Here is a 21,219-nt window from a genome sequence, read left to right as displayed (position 1 = left end):
AAGGGGAAAATACAGCATGACTGTCTGTAGATGAAGCGCCGCCCCCTTCACTCATGCACACACACACACTGATAAATAGACACACGAACACGCAGATCATGGAGCTGGAAACCATAATAAAATTTTCTATTACTCCAGGGCAACCTCTCCTCCAAAATCTCCCTTCCTCCTCAATCTTCTTGTCGAAAAACCTGCCAACCCAGCTTCAGCACACACACATACACACATGCACGCGTGCACAGTTGGTCGGACCTCAGTGTCCTGTCTTTCTTCACATTGGAACCATTTGGAAAATAACCCATGTTTTTCTGGGAAATGCCTCTGCAGAGGCCTCCTGGTGATGGCAGTGGAGAGTGCCTCCTGTGGGTTTGTGTTTGTGCCCCCCCGCACACACACACCCACACACATACATACGCACACACACACACTTTCTCACTGCATTTGTACTTGATTGTAACTGGATTGCACAACACTCTCTGGCTTCCTTTACCTCCAGAAGGGAGTTAGTCTATATTGTGTTTCTGGACTTATTGTGAGTTAGATCAGAATATACAGTATCACCATGTTCATCTAAGTTCTCTCAGTGGCCAGTAAAAATACAAACCCCTGAACTTTGTAATGTTCTCCAGTCCAACAGTTGTGCAGAAAATCCTGCTTCTCGGAAGCTAAAATAATTTTTATTAGCTGTCAAAACAGACACAGAGAGGCATTCAACTCTTTGGTCATCTGGTAATGAGGTGGACAAAATATCAGAAACACCTTTCACAATCATGATACCACAGTGTATACTGCCTCAAAATACAGCACACAAACCTCTAAAGTATTATCCTCAATTAAAACAAAGAACTCAACTTTTTTTTGTTGAGGTTGACATGGAGTACTGAGTCACATTAAACCATATGGTCACTTGGCTTAAATGATAGTTTCCATAAAACAATATTTTTACAAGCCAAAATAAGGATTTTAAAGGGCCAGTCTGTAGAATTTAGTGGCATCTAGTGGAACTGACTTGGCAGATATTGAATATAATATTCATAAATATGTTTTAATTAGTGTATAATTACCTGAAAATAAGAATCGCTGTGTTTTCGTTCTCTTAGAATGAGCCCTTTATATCTACAGAGGGAGCAGATCCTCTTCCCGCCATGTTGCACTGCCATGTTTCTACAGTAGCCCAGAACAGACAAACCAAAAACTGGCTCTAGAGAGGGCCTTTCACATTTTGCGTGAGTTTTGCGGCCACTGTAGGTTCTCCTACAAGCTTGGAAGGGGAGGGTGAGGGGAGGGGTATTCAGTCGGCTGCAATCTGCAGCCTCACTGCTAGACACCACTAAATCCTACACACTGGTCCTTTAAGTCCTGCACTGATTGTGTGCTGACTTCATATTGGCAAAATAAAATTAAGCATTTCTCTTATATTTGGTATTTTCTTGTGAGATCCTGGGTAGTTTTACTTCTTCAAGCCTACAAAATTCATTCAAAATAATCATTCTTTGCCCATTGCTCATAAAAATACTGAACTTTGACAAGCAATCACAAGTTATCTTTGCTTTGTTTTTAAAAGATCACAAGCCAAAAATGCTGGGAACTACTTGTCCATTTTAAAAAGTGTAAAGCCACTGGTGGTGAGCAGGAACATCCCTGAAGGAAAGCCACTTATTCTTTTTTTTTCTTTTTTCTTTTTTTTTTTTTACAAAATATGTAGATTGGCAGAGTGATAATGCTACATGAATTCACTGAAATAATTGACATACTTGGATGTAATTTCTTCTCTTCCCAATAATTAATAGATATGTTAATCAATAGATATGTTTAAATAAAGTTGAGGGAAGTGTCATAAGGGAACTAAGGGAATATCACTTCTGTTGCAGATAAATTAATTTCATCAAATTGCTCACAGTTGCTCTGTTTAAATCATCTCTCCCTTGATATATATACTTGTTGTCACAAATAATTAAGCACTCTGGGAAAGAAGGCACACGTTAACACAGCAGCATCTCCATGGGGCTTGTAAGGGAGAAAGTTGGTGGTTGTTTGCCAGACTGCAGTTCCAAAACAGAGAGATCAGTGTGCTGATGGACAATCAGCGGAAACTAAGCGACCAAGCAAACAAGGAAAGGAAGAAAAAAAAACAAGTTAGTGAGCTGAGAAAGGATTTGGCAGGTCATTGGACCGTTGAAATATTTTCTGTCTTTTTCTTGTAAACTCTGAATCACTGGATATTTAAATGAAGTTAAATAGTGATCAGATATCTCTGGTACAAAGTCATGCACACATACACAAGCTACTGCTGGAGAATGGCCCTGCATTGTTGTTGGAATTATAATACTGGAGTGATGGAAATGAATGAGCCAAGTTGTGTTTCATTCAGAGGATGTGTTTATGTGTTTGTGTATTTGCATATTCACACAAGGTAGAAAGAACTGATTTCTTTGTCCTGACAAAGAAATCGGCACTTTGGAGGAATATCTATTCTTCTGTCGTAATGTTTTGGAGAACATAAAAACTCATAATTAAATACAGCAGTTCGTACTTCTTTTTCTTCAAGTTTTTCAAAACTTCCTGTTGTTGTCCTCTTCTCTGGGATTTTACATTATTATTTGGTTACAACCAGCGATGTGTTTTAGGACATCGAATCAAGACCAAGTGCTTTTTCCAGACAATTAAACATGATCTGTAATGTTTGATGATTAAAAAAAACTTCATATGACCTGGAAGGCTTTTAATAGTGTTACTGTCAAATGTCTGGCTTGCAAATTGTAAATTATGCTCTTGTTGTAATGTTTGGAAGTATTTTAGCAGGTCTTTAAAAAGTAAAATCATCTCAACAAGAAAAGCATGAACTGTGGTGCAAAGGTAGCACACATGACTTGTAAAGTCTTTGTACCTGCAGCTTTCGCTCCAGGCACACTCCTCTTTCATTCTTGTGTTGGACCTCAGAAACTCTTAAATACCTACATGGCATGTTGTAACAGTATAAAGTCAAGTTCTACCTTTTCGGGTAGTTTTAGCATCCACATATAAATTTAGTATCCTACAGAGTGCTTGTGAAACGTGCCCAAACTGTGCAGAAACTGCATTCTTCTCTCCTCGTTACAAGGTGTGCTTGAGTTCTGTAAGCATAGGTTGGCTCTGTCTGTCTTTCTGTCCCTCCATCAATCTCTCAGTCTCTCACTTTTTTCAGTCCATGTAGTATAAAGTTTTTACAAGCTTAGAGACTTTTTTTTAAAACCTAGTTTTTGTTTTTGTCCTCAGATGGGGGTTTAGTTGGATTTGGTTCTGCCCTGAAACACTGCAAGAGAGCTGCAACTGTATGCTGTCACTTTTGTTCATCTGTTATCACAATGATTCCCGTGTTGACTGGTTACAATTACACAATTTACAATTTCATTTAGCAGACGCTTTTATCCAAAGCAGTGTACATCTGAGAGCTGAATTAACACAAACAGGGTTCTAGTCAGGACAGAACAATGCAAGTAAGTCCATCGAGTCCAGATGTGTTTGCAAAAGAGCTGGGTCATCTTTTCTTGATTGAGATTGAGAGGGACTCTGCGGATCAAACAGAGTTTGGTAACTTGTTCCACCACCAGGGAACTACACAAGAGAAGAGTCCAGCTAGCAACTTAGGGCCTTGTTGTGGTGGTGGTACCAGGCGCCTTTCATTGGCAGAGCGTAGTGAGCAGGAGGGAGTGTAGACCTGAATGAGGGAGATCAGATAGGTGGGAGCTGTTTTAGTTGCTGTTATGTAAGAGTGGGAGTGTCAGGGTTTTGAATTTGATGTGGGCAGCAACTGGGAGCCAGTGGAGAGATATGAACAATGGGGTGACATGTACTGTTTTGGGCTGGTTGAAGACCAGTTGTGCTTCCACATTCTTGATCATCTGCAGAGGACGTACATGCAGGGAGGCCTGCCAGTAAGGAGTTGCAGTAGTCAATGCATAATATTACAAGAGCCTGTACTAGGAGTTGTGCTGCATACTCAGACAGGTAGGGTCTGATCTTCCTGATATTGTATAGGGCAAATCAACACGACGGAGCAATTGGGGCCACGAGAAAGGTTTACGTAAAGGTTAGTTGGTTATCAGTCATGACACTCAAGTTTCGCACAGACTTTGTAGGCATGAGCTGGGTTGATTCGAGCTGGATACTGATCTGTTGTTGTATAGAGGGACTGGCTGGGATGACAAGGAGCTCGGTCTTAGAGAGGTTATGTCATTGCATACAGTATAACAGAAACTAATAAGGGGCCTACACATATAAGAGTTTCCCACTGTGAGAATAGAACAAATATACGTAACAGAGGGCATAAACCTTCTTAAGTATTATTCTGTGTCAAAGGTGAGCAGGTTGTGTATATGCTGGATACAGTTTATACAAAGAGCAGGCCGAGAACGATGAAATGTGTGTGTGTGTGTTGTTACAAAGGCCAGTGAGAAAATAATGCCATTTGAGAAAAAAAAGAAGTTTATATTTCCTAAGTTTGCTGAGAGCCAACTGCATGTGTTTGTATTTATTATTGTTTATCATGATTTAGAAACAAAGAAAGTTCTACATCAAAACCCCACTAACTGCCTGGAAGTGTAAAACGAATGTGTGTCGAATTAGATAAAATGCACCCTTTCTTCACTAAAACACATGTAGTGAAACAATCCTATCAACTCTGCCTATAACACACCTTAGAAACAGTCCACAACACTAGAAATACTGTTAAACTGGGTGTTTTTGCACAATAAAAACAACTTGTTAGCGATCTTAATCTTTTTTTTCTTATTATTTCTGTCATTCTGGTCCAAGTCAGTCTTTTATTTTTCTTTGTATATGAGTCTTGTGCCAGGAGCAGCATGGAACACCAGATGATATCATTTTAACATCTTTACTCCAAATCTTGTCTCTTTTCTCCAGACTCATGCGCATAGCTCTTTGGTCTACCTGGTGTCCCTTCTTAGCAGCATGGAGCACAGTTTTCACCACACCCTACTGCTAGAGATCCGAGCTCTGACTGACCGTTACCCGTCTTTACTGGGAGGCTGTGGTAAAGACATCTACAGGATGAGCAACTCGTTCACTGCTATAGCCAGACTGCTGGGGAGACGACTGGAGGAGAATACTGCCACACACTGCAGGTTATACTAAAGCATACTTGACTGCTTTGGCCTGGCTGGGGGTGGGAGTGGGGGTGGTGGGCTGGGGTTAACTCACATTTCGGAACAGCGCTGCACAGAGGCTCCCAAACGCTATTGATTTCCAAATGAAGGGATATTTGGTGTTATTTTTGGCATTAAAAAATATTTTTGTGGTCTGACGGGGTTCTCGTTGGCCTGGTGGCCCACTAGGCCTGTACTATTATAGGGGAAACACTAGGCTTTTTTTATCCTCTTATTTTTATTGTCTTTTTTTAGTGCACACATGTCCAAAATATCCATATATACACACACATATTCACAAAGTCAAACTAAGATACATTATATACTGTAAGTAGGCATGCACTCTTGCGCCGCCTTCACAGTATTTAACAGCATAGGCAAATTTACTTTTTCGTGGGAGCCGGAAACAAAATATTATGCATTTAAATCCTACAAATTGCGCAAAGGTCATTATGTCATTATATAATGTTAGGTGGATCGGTTTAGCAGTCCAAACAACCACTGAATCACCATCCACGAATCGATAATCATACCTTACTACAACCAAGTAAAATCAATACAAAAGCAAATATTAAGCACAAGAAAAATTCCAATCAGGTGACACCAAACATACATAAAGCTAGATGCACACGTACACACACACATGCTTGGATTGGCTCATTTGAAGCTGTTTGAACAAGTGACAAAAATGCACTCAACACATAAAGTACTTTTGAGACAGGCTTGAATGGGCACCGTCACCACAGGTGTCCACTGATTGGCATCACTGGTGGATCTTGTACTGCAGTTAATGGACAGGATGTGTTACTGGTTAAAGCTGGAGTGCGGTGGGCGCTCGGCTGTGATTGCCTGATGCAGGCATGTAACACGTTCTCATGCATACCCCAAATGACAGGCACACAGAGAGGGCAGGTAAAAACAGATATGTTTTGACAGTCCTCCTGCCCACCAGGATTTGTCCCAGTATGCCCGATGGCCAGTGCACCACTGGCTGTAACCTACTGTTGTGGTGGATAAATTCTTTTGAACATCACACAACCCTTGTCAGAATTTGATCCATTCAGTCCGATAACATGTGGAAAGTCTAGAAGCCGCACAATTAAAAGCCAAATGGCCGGCGTGAGAATATCGCACCCAACATAATATCAATAAATCATGTATGAAACACCAAAGTTGGACATAACTGAAAGTTAAAACTCTACTTCTCATCATCTTCTTTCCTCTATTAGGATAGGGTCACCTTATAGTATGATTTTCATATGGGTGCTCACAGTTACTGACCACTGTATGTTTATGTGTATGGATCTAGATTTGAAGAACAACACACAAATGAATGAGACACTGGATCAAGTGAAAATGTGTCCTGAAAAACAAAAATGCTACTTTTATGTTACGTGTGGATCTGATACCAGTGATAGGAATCCAGAATACATTTTCATTTAGAACTTGTACCTCATGCTTTGTACACAAATTGCAAAACAACTACTGCAACAAGTAGTTCCAGACCACCAGAGATTCATGATAATTTGTATTTTTCAATACAGATTAATCAATTAAAATGCAAATTGAATTAAAATTAAAGTTAAATTAAGGGTTGATCATGGGTAAAATAAATTGTGAAGAACTTTAGCTTCACAAAAATTGATAGTAAAATCATTAATAAAATAATTTCAATACTGATTCCTCTTTGAAACACAGGATATTTGTCTAATTAAGTGGCTTGTTTATCTGTATGTCACAGAGAGTATTTAAGTTTTGAAACTTGCACAAAGCCAAGAGAATACACAACTGGGCCTCATGCATGAATGTTTTCTTATTTTTCTCTCATATTTGTTCTTGCACAAAGCAACAAGAGGAAAATAAGAAAGTCTTATGTGGGATTCATGAAATGTGCAGTGACAGCCAAGTCTGTTCTTACCCACCTGAGTATGTTGAAGAACTGTGTTTGATCTTAAATTGGATGCGTGTTCCAGGCAATTTCAAATTAGCATAAGGAAACGCCCCAATAAATCTATATAAGGGCAGCAGACTTAAGTGCCGTGTGCAAAACGCAAACCAACAAGCCACTGCAATTTGACAGATAAGGTGAAATTCAGACAAAAAAAAGAAACGAAAGAAAGAAAAAAAGGAAAGAAAAACGCCACCTAAGGGCAGCAAAAAGAAAACACTTTTTTATGCAGAGAGAAAAACTTTACTTTATGAAGTTTTGCTAAGAAAAAAAAAATTACTTATTTTCAAGTGTCATCGGACCAGAAAAGTGCAAAGTATGGCAAGAGATCACCAGTGCAATTAATGCTGTATGTGCAGAAGAAAGAGCTCTTTGGTTTGATCTGAAAATGGACGCCAAAAAGCGACTGTCTGCTGCCAGGCGTACTATTACAGCCACGGGAGGAGGCCAGGAAACTGTCAAAACAACGGACATGGATGAGTGCATTGGAGCCATCATTGGAGAGGTTTTTCTTTCGGGTGTGCAGTCTGATATTCCAGTGGACAGTGACCTACCACAGCCAGGAAACACCCCGTCAGCACCAGACAGCATACCCCAGGATCAACTAGCAGGATCTGAAGACAATGGTAAGCCTCAATCCAAACTTTTAATCTTCAAAGGAAATTTGTTTCCTTTGAAGAAATCATGGTTGCTTCATTTGATTCCACATTACGTATTTTTAGAAAACACTTTTTACCTTTTTACCAAATCTTTAGCCTAATATATACCCATTTTGTTTTAAGCCAAATGACCATTTTCAATCATTGGTATATGAATAAATGACACAAAATACATATGTATTAACGATCTTTATTTTATTTTTTAGATGCATCTGGCTTCAGTGCACCATCCACCTCTCAGAGTGCGCCTGAACCATCAAGATGATCCACCCGAGCAGAGATCATCTCGGAGTCGGTCCTACAAAATCAAGAGAAGATATTAAAGACTCTTCGGCATATTTCATCCACTTTTTCGCAAGATAATGACACTCTCAAAGAAATAAATGAAACTTTAAAAACCAAGAAATAAAAACCATTTATCAAATAAATGCCACTACAATTTTTCTGCTTTGAGTAGCCTATAGGCCTAGGTCATATAGTTCACCAATAGTGTGCTCCGCCACTGAACAAATGCGCATCAGTTTCTGGTTATAGGCCACCTCCTGCTGGGTCTGAGGGTTGGTAAGTGGTGTCACAAGTCACGGTAGTAGCGGGTAACCCCCATCACCTAACTTAAAAGTTGGATTTATTTTGAAAGGTAATAACGCAGACTTATGAAAATTCTGTCACATTATAACACTTACCAATAAGCCACCCATCTCTAGCAGCACCTCGATCCAATGGCATACCCACAGAACTGTTGTGCAGCACAAAAGAATCGTGCACTCCCCCCAGCCAGCAGGCCACCACGTTCAAGATGTGATTCTGTGCACCACATATTATTTAGACCTTGACTGAATGAATTATTTTCTATTGAGGAAGGGGAACGGATTTGGAGATGGTACCTTGAGGCGCACAGGGGTATAGTGGATTGCTCCAATAGTATTGGGCAGTCTAGCAATGGCATAAAATTAACTTTTATCTGAGTCTGCTGAGCAGCGCTGTATGGAAACTGAATGTATTTCGGATGATACCCTGGAGAACTTTTGGGAGTGCAAGACTAACAGTGCACTGAGATATGCCAGACCTGTCACCAATCTCTCTCTGGAAGGTTGCAGTAGCCAAGAAAGTGGTGACGTTGAGTACTTGCAGATAAAGTGGAGTGGGATTAGATCGTTTAGTCTCTCATCTAAGTTGAGGCACCAGAATGGCTCACAGGGTTTGAAGAATCTGCCTTGCGTAATCAAAAATGGCTTATGAGCCACTCATCACTCTCAGGAAACAAATCTGCTCGATCTTTAAATACACACTCTCTTCTCAAGGCTTGGTAGGCCAATGTATCAAGCAGTAACAAATGAGCCATTGCGGATTCGGTGTGTGTGCGGGCATATTGGTCTAATTTAGTTGTCATTCAGGCTAGACCTATTCACCTAAGTGTAAACATCTAAAATTATTAAATGTCTCAAAGTGTTTCAAAATGAAAGCATGCATGCACATATGTGCTTACACGTGAGGTCAGCATGGGTCTGTGTGTGTGTGTGTTTGGATGTTTATGCACATAAGTTGACTGGGATTCATCTGGCTGCAGTGTGGGAATGACACGCACAGCTCTCTCTGAAATAAGAACATTGTGTGCAGGATTGGCGGCTTCCAGGCTTTGCTTGGGGTCTTCTGGAAGAAAGATACAGGGAACAATGTATTGAGAGAAGCAGAGTGGTTTATTAGTGAAAGAGCAGTGGGTGAAGACAGAAGAAAGACAAAAAATAAGGGGGCTCTTTCGGCAAACGAGTAGAATGTTTGATGAAGTTATAAAGGCCACTTGTGGAAGAAGAAACAGGGAGAGAAAGACAGAGAGAGATGGAGGGAGGGAGGGAATAATTAGTTTGGTTAGAGAACAGAAGAGAGGAGACCGGCACCACAGTGAGAGGCACAGAAAACAAAGACAGAGAGGGGGAGAAGGTGAGATTTGGCCAGTTTTTGAAGAGGAGAGGGGGACACAGGGGGTGACCAACACAGAAATAGAGCCAGTCATCATGAGAAAGCGAGAATTATCAAAAAGCAAGCCAGAAGGGGAGGGAGGGCATGTGCACGGCAACTGAAATCCATCCAAATGAGTCTATCCAGCTTCATCTCACGTGCCCACCGCACGAATTTCAACCCTTGGCCCTGTGTTTGTGTGTGTTTGTGTGTGTGTGTGTTACAGGGTCGATGGGGAGTGCCCGCCGTCTCCTTCTGCATCTCTTCAAGGGGGAGGAGGAGGGGGAGGAGCGGGAGGAGGAGGAGGGTCAGAGCAGCGACTGCAGGTGAAGATCCAGGCCTTTGAGGAGAAAATGGTTGAGGAGGGGGGAGTGGTGGAGGCGGAGGAAGACTCTCTCGCCCCCCAGCGGCGCTACAGCCTGAGCCAAGCTGTCAGGGAGGAGCGACGTGAGATGAGATTCAACAGGTTGGTCAGTTTGCAACATGGCATGGTTCTGCTGAGTATCTGCTCAAATCTGACAAGATTGTAAGACCCCTGAAGGACATTCATTTCTAACCAACAAGTGACACCTGGAGCCAAAAATAAGGAAAGAAGAAAACATAGAAAAATAGAAAAACAGTTTTATATCGATATAAAGAGCACAAAACTGAAAGGCTCAGTCATACCAGATACAGTGTTTACACTGTTGTTGTGGTTGTAGTTCAATGCTGTCTCTGAACACCACCACACTGGATTTGAAATGAAATAATGAATATGAGGTTAAAGTGCCGACTCTCTTTAATTTGAGGATGATTTCATCCATATCAGATGAACAGTGTAATAATTGTCTTGTCTGTATCTTCAGGATCATTGCAGCATGTTCTAAAACTGGTGCACTATGTATTAAAAAATCTGACTCCTGCACTGCTCACACAATATGAATGTGAACACGCCAAAACTAAGTTTGAAGGAGTATATCACTCTTTTCCCAGGATTCCCAAGATTTTTTGCCATGAGTTGAGTTTGATTTTAAACACAGAACTGTGGATAAATAATCACAGAATGGTGTCACATTTTCTTGATTCAGAGGTGTCTGATCCGTCCAGTGCATTCATTTCAACATGCTGTTTCTGTGCTTCAATGAGGAATGGGAGCGTTGTTAATGGAGGTTGAAATATAACATCAGACATGTATATACAGTATGCACACAATGCTCAATGCTGTTGTCTGATTTGGGGATTGTGTGCATAGTCTTCATTCACAGATGTTGCTCTCCGTTTTGTTCATACTTATTCTAAAAACAGTTTTGCCATATAGTTGAACAGCGGGCTGCTATTTTAGCATAAAAAGTATGGAACCACTTGCATATAAAAAGTTGATCCTGTAACATTAATGTAATAATGGCATTTCAAGGTCTGACTATAGCTACAACAGTTACATGGTAGTGTTGATGTGGTGTGGAGAAGGCATCTTTGTTCATTACACATAACAGTTTCCCTACGTGAGCACACTTGGTGCACAGAGATACACGCAGGCACATGTCAAGAATAGCAGGTTTCCACAGGTATTTTTCCTGGGAAATAGGAGCAGATTTTGGCAAGATTATAAATACTTGGATCTAAATTCATCCTATTCAACCTATCCTCAAACACCTTCGAAACTGGAAATCTGACCTTATAGTCATAGTTTTATATAAAATCCAATACACAGAGGAGCCAATTCACTGCACATTCTAGACCAAGAGCATCACTTCCTGTTGCAGATGTTTCTGTTACAAAACTGCACGATAGTCTGTTGCAGAACTTATGTTTGTCCCAAAAACAAATTAATATCCAGCATGTATGACATATTTGATAAATGCTGGAACTCGAGAGCGGAATCCTTTTAGCGGTATTCACAACATTAACATTTTTAAAGGTTAAAGACATAAGTGACACAAGATGTGTTCAAGCAAACGTAAACACTGATTACAACAGATCAGTATCTTTGGCACATACTCCTGCCCACAATTGTCCTGCCATGCACTGACATGCAGACATTTTGCTGTGTTATGTTTTTCTCTTAGTTTTTACAAAATCACTGTCAACAATGTTCCCTTGCAGGTTTTTGCTTCAGTGGTTTTTGCAGAACCCTGGAGCCAAACCAGACCCTGTAAAATATGCAGAAATGTGTCAAAAACACGCAAATGTTGATGTAGGGGAAGCAGATAGAATTTAAATGATTCATATCTGCAATTTTAGAGGACTCCTAACCATTTTATTTTGTGGTCTCTCTTAGGTCAAAGAGCCTGGCTCTTCACGCTGTGCGCTCACGATCCATCAACTCAGACACCGGGGAGGACGGGGAGGGACTGGAGCTAAGTCCAGACAATGTCTTCTCCAGCACTTTGCCTCACCAGCATTCAGAGCACCAGGAAGTCACGCTTCCTGAGAAGAAACTGACCGGTGACGTACCCATGCCCATCACCACTGCACTGGACAGAGGGGTCAAAGAAGCTGAGAAAGGTCACAACAGAGAGAAGGATGGAGAGAAGGAGGCACAGGGGGACGCTGACAGACTCTTTGTCCATTTAAGAGACAATATGGAGACGATCAGAGAGTTCTGTAAAGACATGGTGCAGCAGATCCCCATGCCAGAGCAGTGCATGATAGAAGGTAATGTGAACATGACAAATGGCTTAGTCCAATAGTGTTGGGACAATGTTACCAGTATTTAGCATATTATCATGTTTGTGTTTGTACAGTGAAGGAAGGTACATTACACAGAGAGAGTTAGAGGGAGGGTTTGTGTAACCTGCTGAACTTGAATGAGATTGCAATCAGATGTGGTGGCTGGAGTTGATTAATGGTGTGGTATGAATACAACTCCTCTTCTCTTCTCTCTTGTCCACTTTAACCCTTTATCTCACACACAAACACATACTCATGCAGATGCAGCCTTGCACAGCAGTCAGTGGATGTTGATTAGTATCTCCTAAACCCCAGTCAGACATGGACTTATTTCTCTGGGGGGAGTACTTGGGGAGGCTGTGGCTCAGGAGGTAGAGCGGGTCGTCCACTGCAGGGTTGGAAGCTCGATCCCTGGCTCTTCCTGTCCATGTGTCAAAGTATCCTTGAGCAGAACATTGGGCCACAAGTTGCTGCTGACGGTCAGGTCATAGCCTTGCATAGCAGCTCCCCCGCCATTGGTATGTGAGTGTGTTTGTGTGAATGAGTGATTGAGAGGTAAAAATTGTAAAGCACTTTGACTGTTAAGGTAAAAAGTCCATTTACCATTTTAGTTTGATTTTAATATTGCATGTGCTGTTCAGTGACTTTAATCCCATCCAGAGGGCCTACATATGTGTGTGTGATTTTTCTCCCTCAAACTAAATCCCAAATACATGCTTTATTTGGTCCTCCAGACACTTTATATTCTATAATTTATGTCTGAATTTTTGTGTGTGAGGAGCTGTGTTACTTGTTACTGAGTATCATCAGCCCAGCTGGTGACAAGGGTCACATGATTGTTTTGTGGACTATCTCTGTCTGTTATGAACCACCCCCTGGCTAAAACTCGTCTATCCACATCAACAGCAGTTTAGTTACCAAGGAGCACTGCAAATACTTTATAACTCACCTCCAACCAGACTATTAATCCTGTCCAAAAGGGGTTTTAGAGAGTGTCTTTGATTTTACATTAAAAGCCAGAGACACACACTAATTAATGAATTAACAGAATATGCAACCCATCATTGACAAACTTTTGGTTGTTATGTAATCTTTGCAATATAGATTCAAAAAAACAACATGTTTAATTGATCTGACAATTTTTTTCAGATTTGACTTTTATTTATAAAGGCTGTAAACGAGGTCATAGTTTAGCTGCAGACAAAGTTGTTGTTCTCAATCAGAGGTGAACAAATGTAAAATTTAAAAATATTACAGTGCTGTAAGTAAATGTAGTGTGTAAATGTAATAGAGCTAATTTGTTAATGGAAAAATGAATGGTGGGTTAGAGGCAGAGAATGGTTTTAAGGTGGGTAGGGTCATTGTATTCAGTTTCATTTATACAACAGAGGCAGGTCTAAGTAGAAACAGATGAATGTGTGGCTATGTTGTACGCATGGAGTACATGTATGAATGAGTGCAGTTGTGTGTGCGTGTGTGTTTGTGTGTGTGTGTGTGTGTTTATGTGTGTGTGTGCACATGCGTTGGTAGTTCTTTCAGTACATGTTGACTGGAAACCAGGGGTCAAGCAGTTCATGCGAAAATAGGATGAAATGAAAAACCTCTTCTTTTTTCCAACCTCTGTGTTTCCATCTTCAGCCTAATCTAATCCAGTTTCTAAAATTTAGTAATCCATTTATCCTTCCTCTCATATTCAGGGATTTGATATTTTATTTTCATTCATTTATAATGATTTTTGTGTATTTCCCATTTTTCAATTTGATTCGCTTCACTTGAATTAAGCCTTCATTGGCATCTTTTAGCAACCCTTTCCATGTTAAATCTGATTTCTTACCTTGGTCCAACCCATCCGGAAATAATAATTCTGATTTTTTTTAAATCATTCAACTGAGTTCCACCTACATTCAAATAAAACATACTGAAATACGATTGTTTAGACATAAAATATGTTGAGCTGTGCAACAAGAACCCGTAGGCTCTGACGCACCTGAACGGTATGCAAAGACATGCACTCGCACAAATTCAACACACACTCTAAAACACACACACACACACACGCTTACATAAATATACAACTGGACAGTACATTCCTTTCTGTATTCCTTTGTATGAGCCATCTGCAGCAGTGAGCCCCACCAAAGTGGGGATGAAACCACATATCATCACATATCTTTTGAACATATTAAGAACAGACAGAACTCACACACACACCACCAGAGTCAGACATGAAATGACTCGTGTGCACGAGAGGTGATGATATTTTGATTGACAGGAGAGGATGTTATTGGTCCGCCTTTGCCCTTAATGTCATTTTAACTAAGAGGCAGCCAGGAGTCATACTGCGGACACACACACACGCATACACACACATATATATGCACACACTTAAAACAGGAAACAAGACAAAAAATAACAAACTCCTCCTTTGGTCTCTGTGTAATTGATTAAATCTGAAAATGAATGTAAATTCATCTGAAAAAACAACTGTTAAAAACACACACACCCACTCACACACACACACACACTCATCCCATAATTAATACTTTGCATTTGCTCTCTTAGTATTAAGCCTCTTAATGAGAATCAACCCCAAGGCACTTAGGATATGATGTCACAGGTGGTCTCAGCTGGATGATGTCATCATGCTGCTGGCTGACCTACACATGGGCTGTCGACCTTCCATCTCAGGAGACGAGGATTACATAGAAGAGTGCACATGTACATGTATACTCAATCTAAACATCGACACACAAAAAAAATATATGCAGCTTCACCGACTGTCGGATAGAAACAATCTCACACGTGCTAACGAGTGATGGAATATATTAACACACACACACACATTGTAGGTTGTATGTGTAGTTTTAAACATTTCTCTCTCTGTCTCTCCTGCACACACAAACACATACAAACCTTGGTTTTGTGCTTTTTAATGCATCTGAATTGAATTTATCCCACAGATTTATCAGTGCTCAACAAGGAAAATGATGATGTGTTTAGTGTTTTATTGACCTACTGCAGTGCCTCCATATGCTAAACAGATGATGTAGGTGAAGCATTCTCTGACATGTAAGATTGTCTTTGCAGAATAACAAATTAATGCCAAGTTTGGCTATAAATCACTTTGAACATCTTCAGTTACCTGAGTCATAGTAGTTTCACTTTGTCAGTCAACTTTCCAACACAGCTGTTGAGTTTTTATAATTCTTGGTGAGTGCCTGATGAAAAGAAATGAAAAACTTCTCTTAACCAGTTTAATCAGACCCAACTGTTCTGAGTAAATCTTTTTTTTTACAAGCTTCTACAGCTAAAAGGACTTTCTCGTTCAATTTTGTTCAATTTTGTGTGCATGGCACAAAATAAAGATGAAATACGTTAATGAGGCACTCCAAAAACAAACCTCCATTGTTTTTATTTGTTATCACCCTTTGGAAACTGTTACACTCCTTCTCTGTGGCTGAGAGGTGTAAGTTCATGAGGGGTGGTGTTAGTGGGGAGAGAAGATGTTTTCTGATGATTACAAGAAGCAGTGTCCTTGCATACCATGAATCACTGTGTAAATATGTTCCCGAGGTTACACAAGTCCATATGTGCAGGAGACGGAGAGAAACACAACTCAAGCTGTGCAACTTTTAAGCATCTGCTAAATATTAATGATTTTGCCCACTTTTGCTCTCTGTGAAACAGATTCTAATCGAGGCTGTGTGGCTAAGCTGTCGTTCTCCTGTCCTCTGAAGGGCCACTACTGCCTGTACGCCAAGTCCTGTTTCAACCTGACCAGTCGACAGCCTCATGTTTGGATACACATCATGCTGCTGCATCTACAGGTGCACCAAATATTCACCTGTAAATCACATCACATGTAATTGTACAAGCATCTATGAGCATCCTGAACTCATTAAAATATTCAAAACATCCATCTGCTCTTTTGAATTTTAAGAAATAATGATATAAAATGACAGTTTTATCTTCCAGAAGCTCAGTTTGAATGTGGTGCTGACATATTTAGAAGCTACTTGAATTGTGTTTACTGTAGTCATATGACATTGCACATGAAATATGTTTCTGATTCTGAAATTCCCCTTGTTATATTTGGGAATATCCAAAGATCTTTACAGTTGAGGACTATCCTGGAATGCAAAAAGTACATGCATCTGTTCAAATGTAAAACTGCAAACAATGCTAGCTTTGTTGTCCAACTTTGTTTTCTCCTTCCTTGGCCATAACCCAACCATATCTCTGTTTTGTGTTAATTTTCTTTGTTCCCTGTTCTTTTATCTTCTCTCCCTCTCGACCAGAGTAAGTCCAGTGTCCCTCTTTGCTCCAGAGACGAGTGTGTCCAGAGACTGGCTTCTCTTTGGGAGAAGACTCAGCTGAAAGGAGCTCACAGCTTCCCCATGGCTATGACACAACACATCACCCCACACAGGAAGGTACTGGACCACAGTGTGTATATGTGTTTGTGGTTGCATGCTGCTTCTTTCTAGGCGCTAGCTGTCTCCAGCAGAAGGGCTGAAGTCATCGGTAGAGGGAAACTCCAAGATAGGAAAGTGTGAAAGTTCAACAAACACTTTGTTTTAATATGGAATACACTAAATGGACATTTTTATATACAAGGCCTCCGCTTACCCTGACTGCTCCATCGCTGTGTGTGTAAGCAAGATTAAGTTACAGAGAGAAAGCCTGGCGAAAGGGGACAAAAATCGTTGTGTGTGATTTCAGTGTCTGTTTTTGGAAGTATGTGGGTGTAGGTGACGTTCCTTGTGACGTCCCTTCATAATGTGACAAGCTAAGTGGTCCCTCGGAAATAATTAGACCCACAAAGAAAATACAGCTGTCGTTTGTCTTTCTCTGGATGTGTGTTGTGGCGGCAATGAGATGGACCAGCTATGGTTACCATATGGAGCTTAAACATACTCAGCTCCAGTTATTCATAAACACCTCACATACACAGTCCTACACTCGTGCATGAAGAGATGTATCGTTTCCTCTCTAACATGTACACAGAGTGACTCATGCTGTGTGACGCTTAACTGTTCAAACGTGGTCGTAAACATCTGCCTTTTCTATCTTTATTGAATCAGTCTCCAGTAAAAGCTGTGATTTATGTGCTCAGTTACCAGTAAAGTTCATTTTCTGTTGCTCTAAACTGGCACAAACGGGAAAACTATTACCTTAAAACAATAGTTTGATATTTTGGAAATATTTGAACATATTTGCTTTCTTGCTGAGAAGATTGATACCACTCTCACGTCTGTACACTGAATATAAAGCTACTGCAAGCAGCTGGTTAGCTTAGCTTAATATAAAGACTGGAAATGAGGTAACAGCTAGCCTAGCTCTGTCCACATTTAACAAAATCCACCTATCATCACCTCTAAACCTCACAAATTAATATGTTATGTTAATTACGGTGTCGTTTTAACCGCCCAGATTATGTTGCTGCTTTACTTTAGAGTAATGTTAATGTAACGTTAGCTTGATAGTTTTGATAGCTCATAAGCTGGACTGCTGATGTATTACCACTGTTTGTTGTTTGTCCACAAGTTCTGTAATGAACACCATACAAGTTAAAGATCTGCTTCATGCTCTGTCAGATTTTATAAAGGAAGAAGGCCTTTTACATTTCCAGACTGAGTGAAGGAATCAGGAGAGAGGAGACAGAAGTGAGGAAGAATTGCAGGATGTAATGCTGTTGAAAGAAAAACAAAGAGAAAGTAAAGAACTGATTCAAGATTGAAAGAAAAGCTTTAAGGAGGAAAGAGAAACACGTGGAGGCAGCCCAGATATCAGGTGATGGAGAGACATGAACATATTCAAAGCAGGAAAACTGGTAAGGAACTTACAGCTGTCTCTAGATGAATTATTGTTCTGTAAATATTTTAAAGGCACAATCTGTTTGCCAAATGTAAACTAAAGGACATTCCCACTAACAAAAGTCAAAGCACAGCAAGACAAGATTGAAACTACTATAAAAGGACTTGTAGAGCTTTTAATACAGATACTAACACTACACAACAACTCCATTAACATGATGTTTTCTTAAGCTGTTAAAAGGTTGAAATAGGCTGACGTCAGCAAAAAAAGAATAAAAAAAACTAAATCTCAATGTAAATATTTAAATACTTGGCAGATTATTTTCCCGTTCCTGACAAAAATCATGTTTGGAAACAACTGAAAATGACACACCCCAGTAGATGTTTCTTATTGTTTTAAACCTTGAAGATGTGCTGAATAGAAATGGAAGTAGCAGAAAAGTACAGCATATATCAGAAAAAAAATTAAGAGGCAAATAATCACAATTCATTTTGTTCTCATTTTGGTTGGGGAAAAATGTATATTAAAGAATCCTACAAAGTTGAGTTTTTATTCAGTGACATCTCCATTTTAGAACAATTAAAAATCAACATCCAACAAGGTCTTTCAGCCAAAACATGTTCTTAAATACAACACATGGTGTCCAAGGATTTCTAAATATTTTTCTACTGTGTTGCTTGGTGCTGTCTTCTTACTTTTGCAGAAACAAAGATCTAAATTAAAATAAATTATGAAATGACAGCCATGTGCTGCTTGTGCTGCTTGTGCTTAACTTGTGCGGTTTCTTTTAAGATAAGACGAGTGGTTTTGTCTAACTGTCTCTTGCACTACTTTTGAACTCTGAAACAATATGTATATGCTAAATGTTTAATGTTTAAAGGAGCAGCCTTTTCACCACTCAGGGGTTTTTGTTTTTGAAAACAAATTGTTTTATATGCCATTCAGACAATTATAAACTGTGTCTTTCAGACAAAAATACTGGAAGCCTTGGGCTAATCCTGCCATCCATTTACGCTTACAATAACAGTCCTCACAGTTTATGGTCTATACTGTGGCCATTATGGTTCTCAGCTCTCAGTGTGCCTCGTCCAGCCTGCAGAGAATGTTGCCTTTGGCTCTGTGATGTTTAATAGGTGCCAGCAGAACACACACACACATGCACACGCACACACGCACACACACACACACACACACAAAATAGAGAGTGAATCATTGTCCCCCTCTGATTTCATTGGGTGGGGGACAATGATATAGCATGATGCGGTTTGTTGTAAGATTTCATGCTACATTCTGTTTGACTATGGGTTGCTATAATTCAACAGGTTATGCTGTAATTTATGTTGGTGTATGGTGTTTTAAAATCTTGTTCCATGTGGCCCTTTTTAACGTTGAGCACCTGCCCCTCTAAAGGTCTCTGCACGGCCCTGTAGCAGAACATAAATACTGTATTTAATGTGGATCTGTGATGTTTGGTCATTTGGCTTAAAAAGGGTAAAGTCAATCATTTTTTTTCAATGAGTAATTATGGTCTCAAACACTAAATTCAGACCTTCTAATAAATGTGCTGGTGGTCATTTGGGAAATTATTGTTCTGTTCTGAGATTTGAAGACTTATAATAGCTTCAATGTCTGCCGTGTGGACGCTGTTTGACAACTGTGATTGACAGTCGGCTCACCTGCTGCTCTCCCTGGGTGTGGGGCTCGCACTGAGTTGGACTATTGTTGCAATATTTCGGTAACTTAATGTTGCTTGACTATGATACCTGTCTGGTTAGCACAATTTAGCTAAGGACGCTAACAGTAGCCCAAGTGTGCAGCGCTCAGTGTTTACAGTAAGCTAGCATTCGCTTCTGTCCCAGGTAGTGGGGCGTGTTTCCAGAACGTGAAAGGCAACACCCCATCCTGAAAAGATGGCGTCCATACAATCCAAGGCTTGCCTATTCAATTGGTGGCCCACGGGCTGTATCCGGACCAGAAGCAACCTCCTGGTGGCCCAGTGAGCTTGAATTAAATAGGCTATTTTGACAGTAATTTTAATACGTTAATTGTAGTTGTTTTTTGTTTTTTTTAATTTGTTAATAGCAATGTTATTGTGTAGCCTAAATAGTTACAGCACTGCGGCCATGGTCTAAAATCTGTGAGCAGTCAGGAAACAAAACCAGCATGAGAAACATATTCTGCCTGTCACTACAGGATCTGAGTCAACCAGGGATGTGACTCGCGCAAGCAGGTCCGCCATCTAAGACAGCTAGGCACGGCAACACCACTTGGACAAACCACATACACCCGCCCAACTCAATTACACCCTGTCAATGTATGGCCACTAAAAGTACTTGTTTTTGCCACTGACGGGCTCAGATTGTTTTAAGTGTCTGACAACATTATGGAAAGGATCATAGAGAGAAACAAAATGTTTTTCTTTACCTTTTGCTTGATCCGGTCTGTTTGATATTGTGTCTAATCAAGTCCCACTCAAGGAGAGGTCTCGCTCTGAAATCTTGCGAGATTTGAATTGTTGACAGAGGTGGAAATGTGAGAGTTGGAGAGAGGAGTGGTGGGAAGAGTTTGTTATGTTGAGGTACAGAAAGCATAGCTTAGTGTTATCTAAAAGTTTTTCAAAGTCATGGCTTAATATTTAGCTGATTATTTAACTGTCTTCCTGCAACAACTAAATTCTTGCGAGATTTAAATATTGCTATTTTTTACTACATTCATTTGTGTTTTGTTTTTTGTTTTTTTACCATTATCAAAAGCTTAAAAAAAGATTTTTAAATAGGCTGCTGAAAATGTCTGGCCCATCTGCATTTCCTGGTTTTATAATGTGGCCCAATGGAATTTGTAATTGAACATGGATACAACAGACATACAAAAAACAGAGGTATAGACTAACAGAATGATAGACTTTAATGTCCCTTTTTGCTTTAAATTGAGTCTGTCTAAAACTGAGTCTTATTTTCAGGAAGCACCAAGAAAAACCTCTGAAAAAAGATGAGCTCTAACAGGGGAGAGGGAAGAAGAAGGTCACAACCTTTTCCCTCCACCCATA

The 21,219-nt window shown here is 40.1% G+C and overlaps 1 protein-coding gene across 9 annotated transcripts in view; it reads left to right on the top strand.

Annotated features, from left to right (window-relative positions):
* The window catches only part of veph1 (ventricular zone expressed PH domain-containing 1), a 94,394-nt gene that overhangs the window by 47,305 nt on the left and 25,870 nt on the right, over positions 1-21,219 (top strand). For 3 of the 9 annotated variants that reach the window (XM_042414597.1, XM_042414596.1, XM_042414598.1), the window contains 5 exons: positions 4,903-5,123; positions 9,934-10,173; positions 11,965-12,341; positions 16,044-16,183; positions 16,655-16,789. In XM_042414597.1, coding sequence (XP_042270531.1) covers positions 4,903-5,123; positions 9,934-10,173; positions 11,965-12,341; positions 16,044-16,183; positions 16,655-16,789 — 1,113 coding nt within the window. Of the gene's footprint in view, positions 1-4,902; positions 5,124-7,451; positions 7,489-7,512; positions 7,719-7,957; positions 8,149-9,933; positions 10,174-11,964; positions 12,342-12,617; positions 12,862-16,043; positions 16,184-16,654; positions 16,790-17,953; positions 18,040-21,219 lie in introns of those variants that run through there. The other 6 variants (XM_042414599.1, XM_042414600.1, XM_042414601.1 and 3 more) reach the window with 6 other exon arrangements.

The sequence above is a fragment of the Thunnus maccoyii genome, chromosome 6 (assembly GCF_910596095.1).
Source record: "Thunnus maccoyii chromosome 6, fThuMac1.1, whole genome shotgun sequence".
In the NCBI taxonomy this organism is placed as follows: Eukaryota; Metazoa; Chordata; class Actinopteri; order Scombriformes; family Scombridae; genus Thunnus; species Thunnus maccoyii.
Note: the sequence above shows the minus strand (reverse complement) of the source record. Positions and strands in the feature narration are given on the sequence as shown.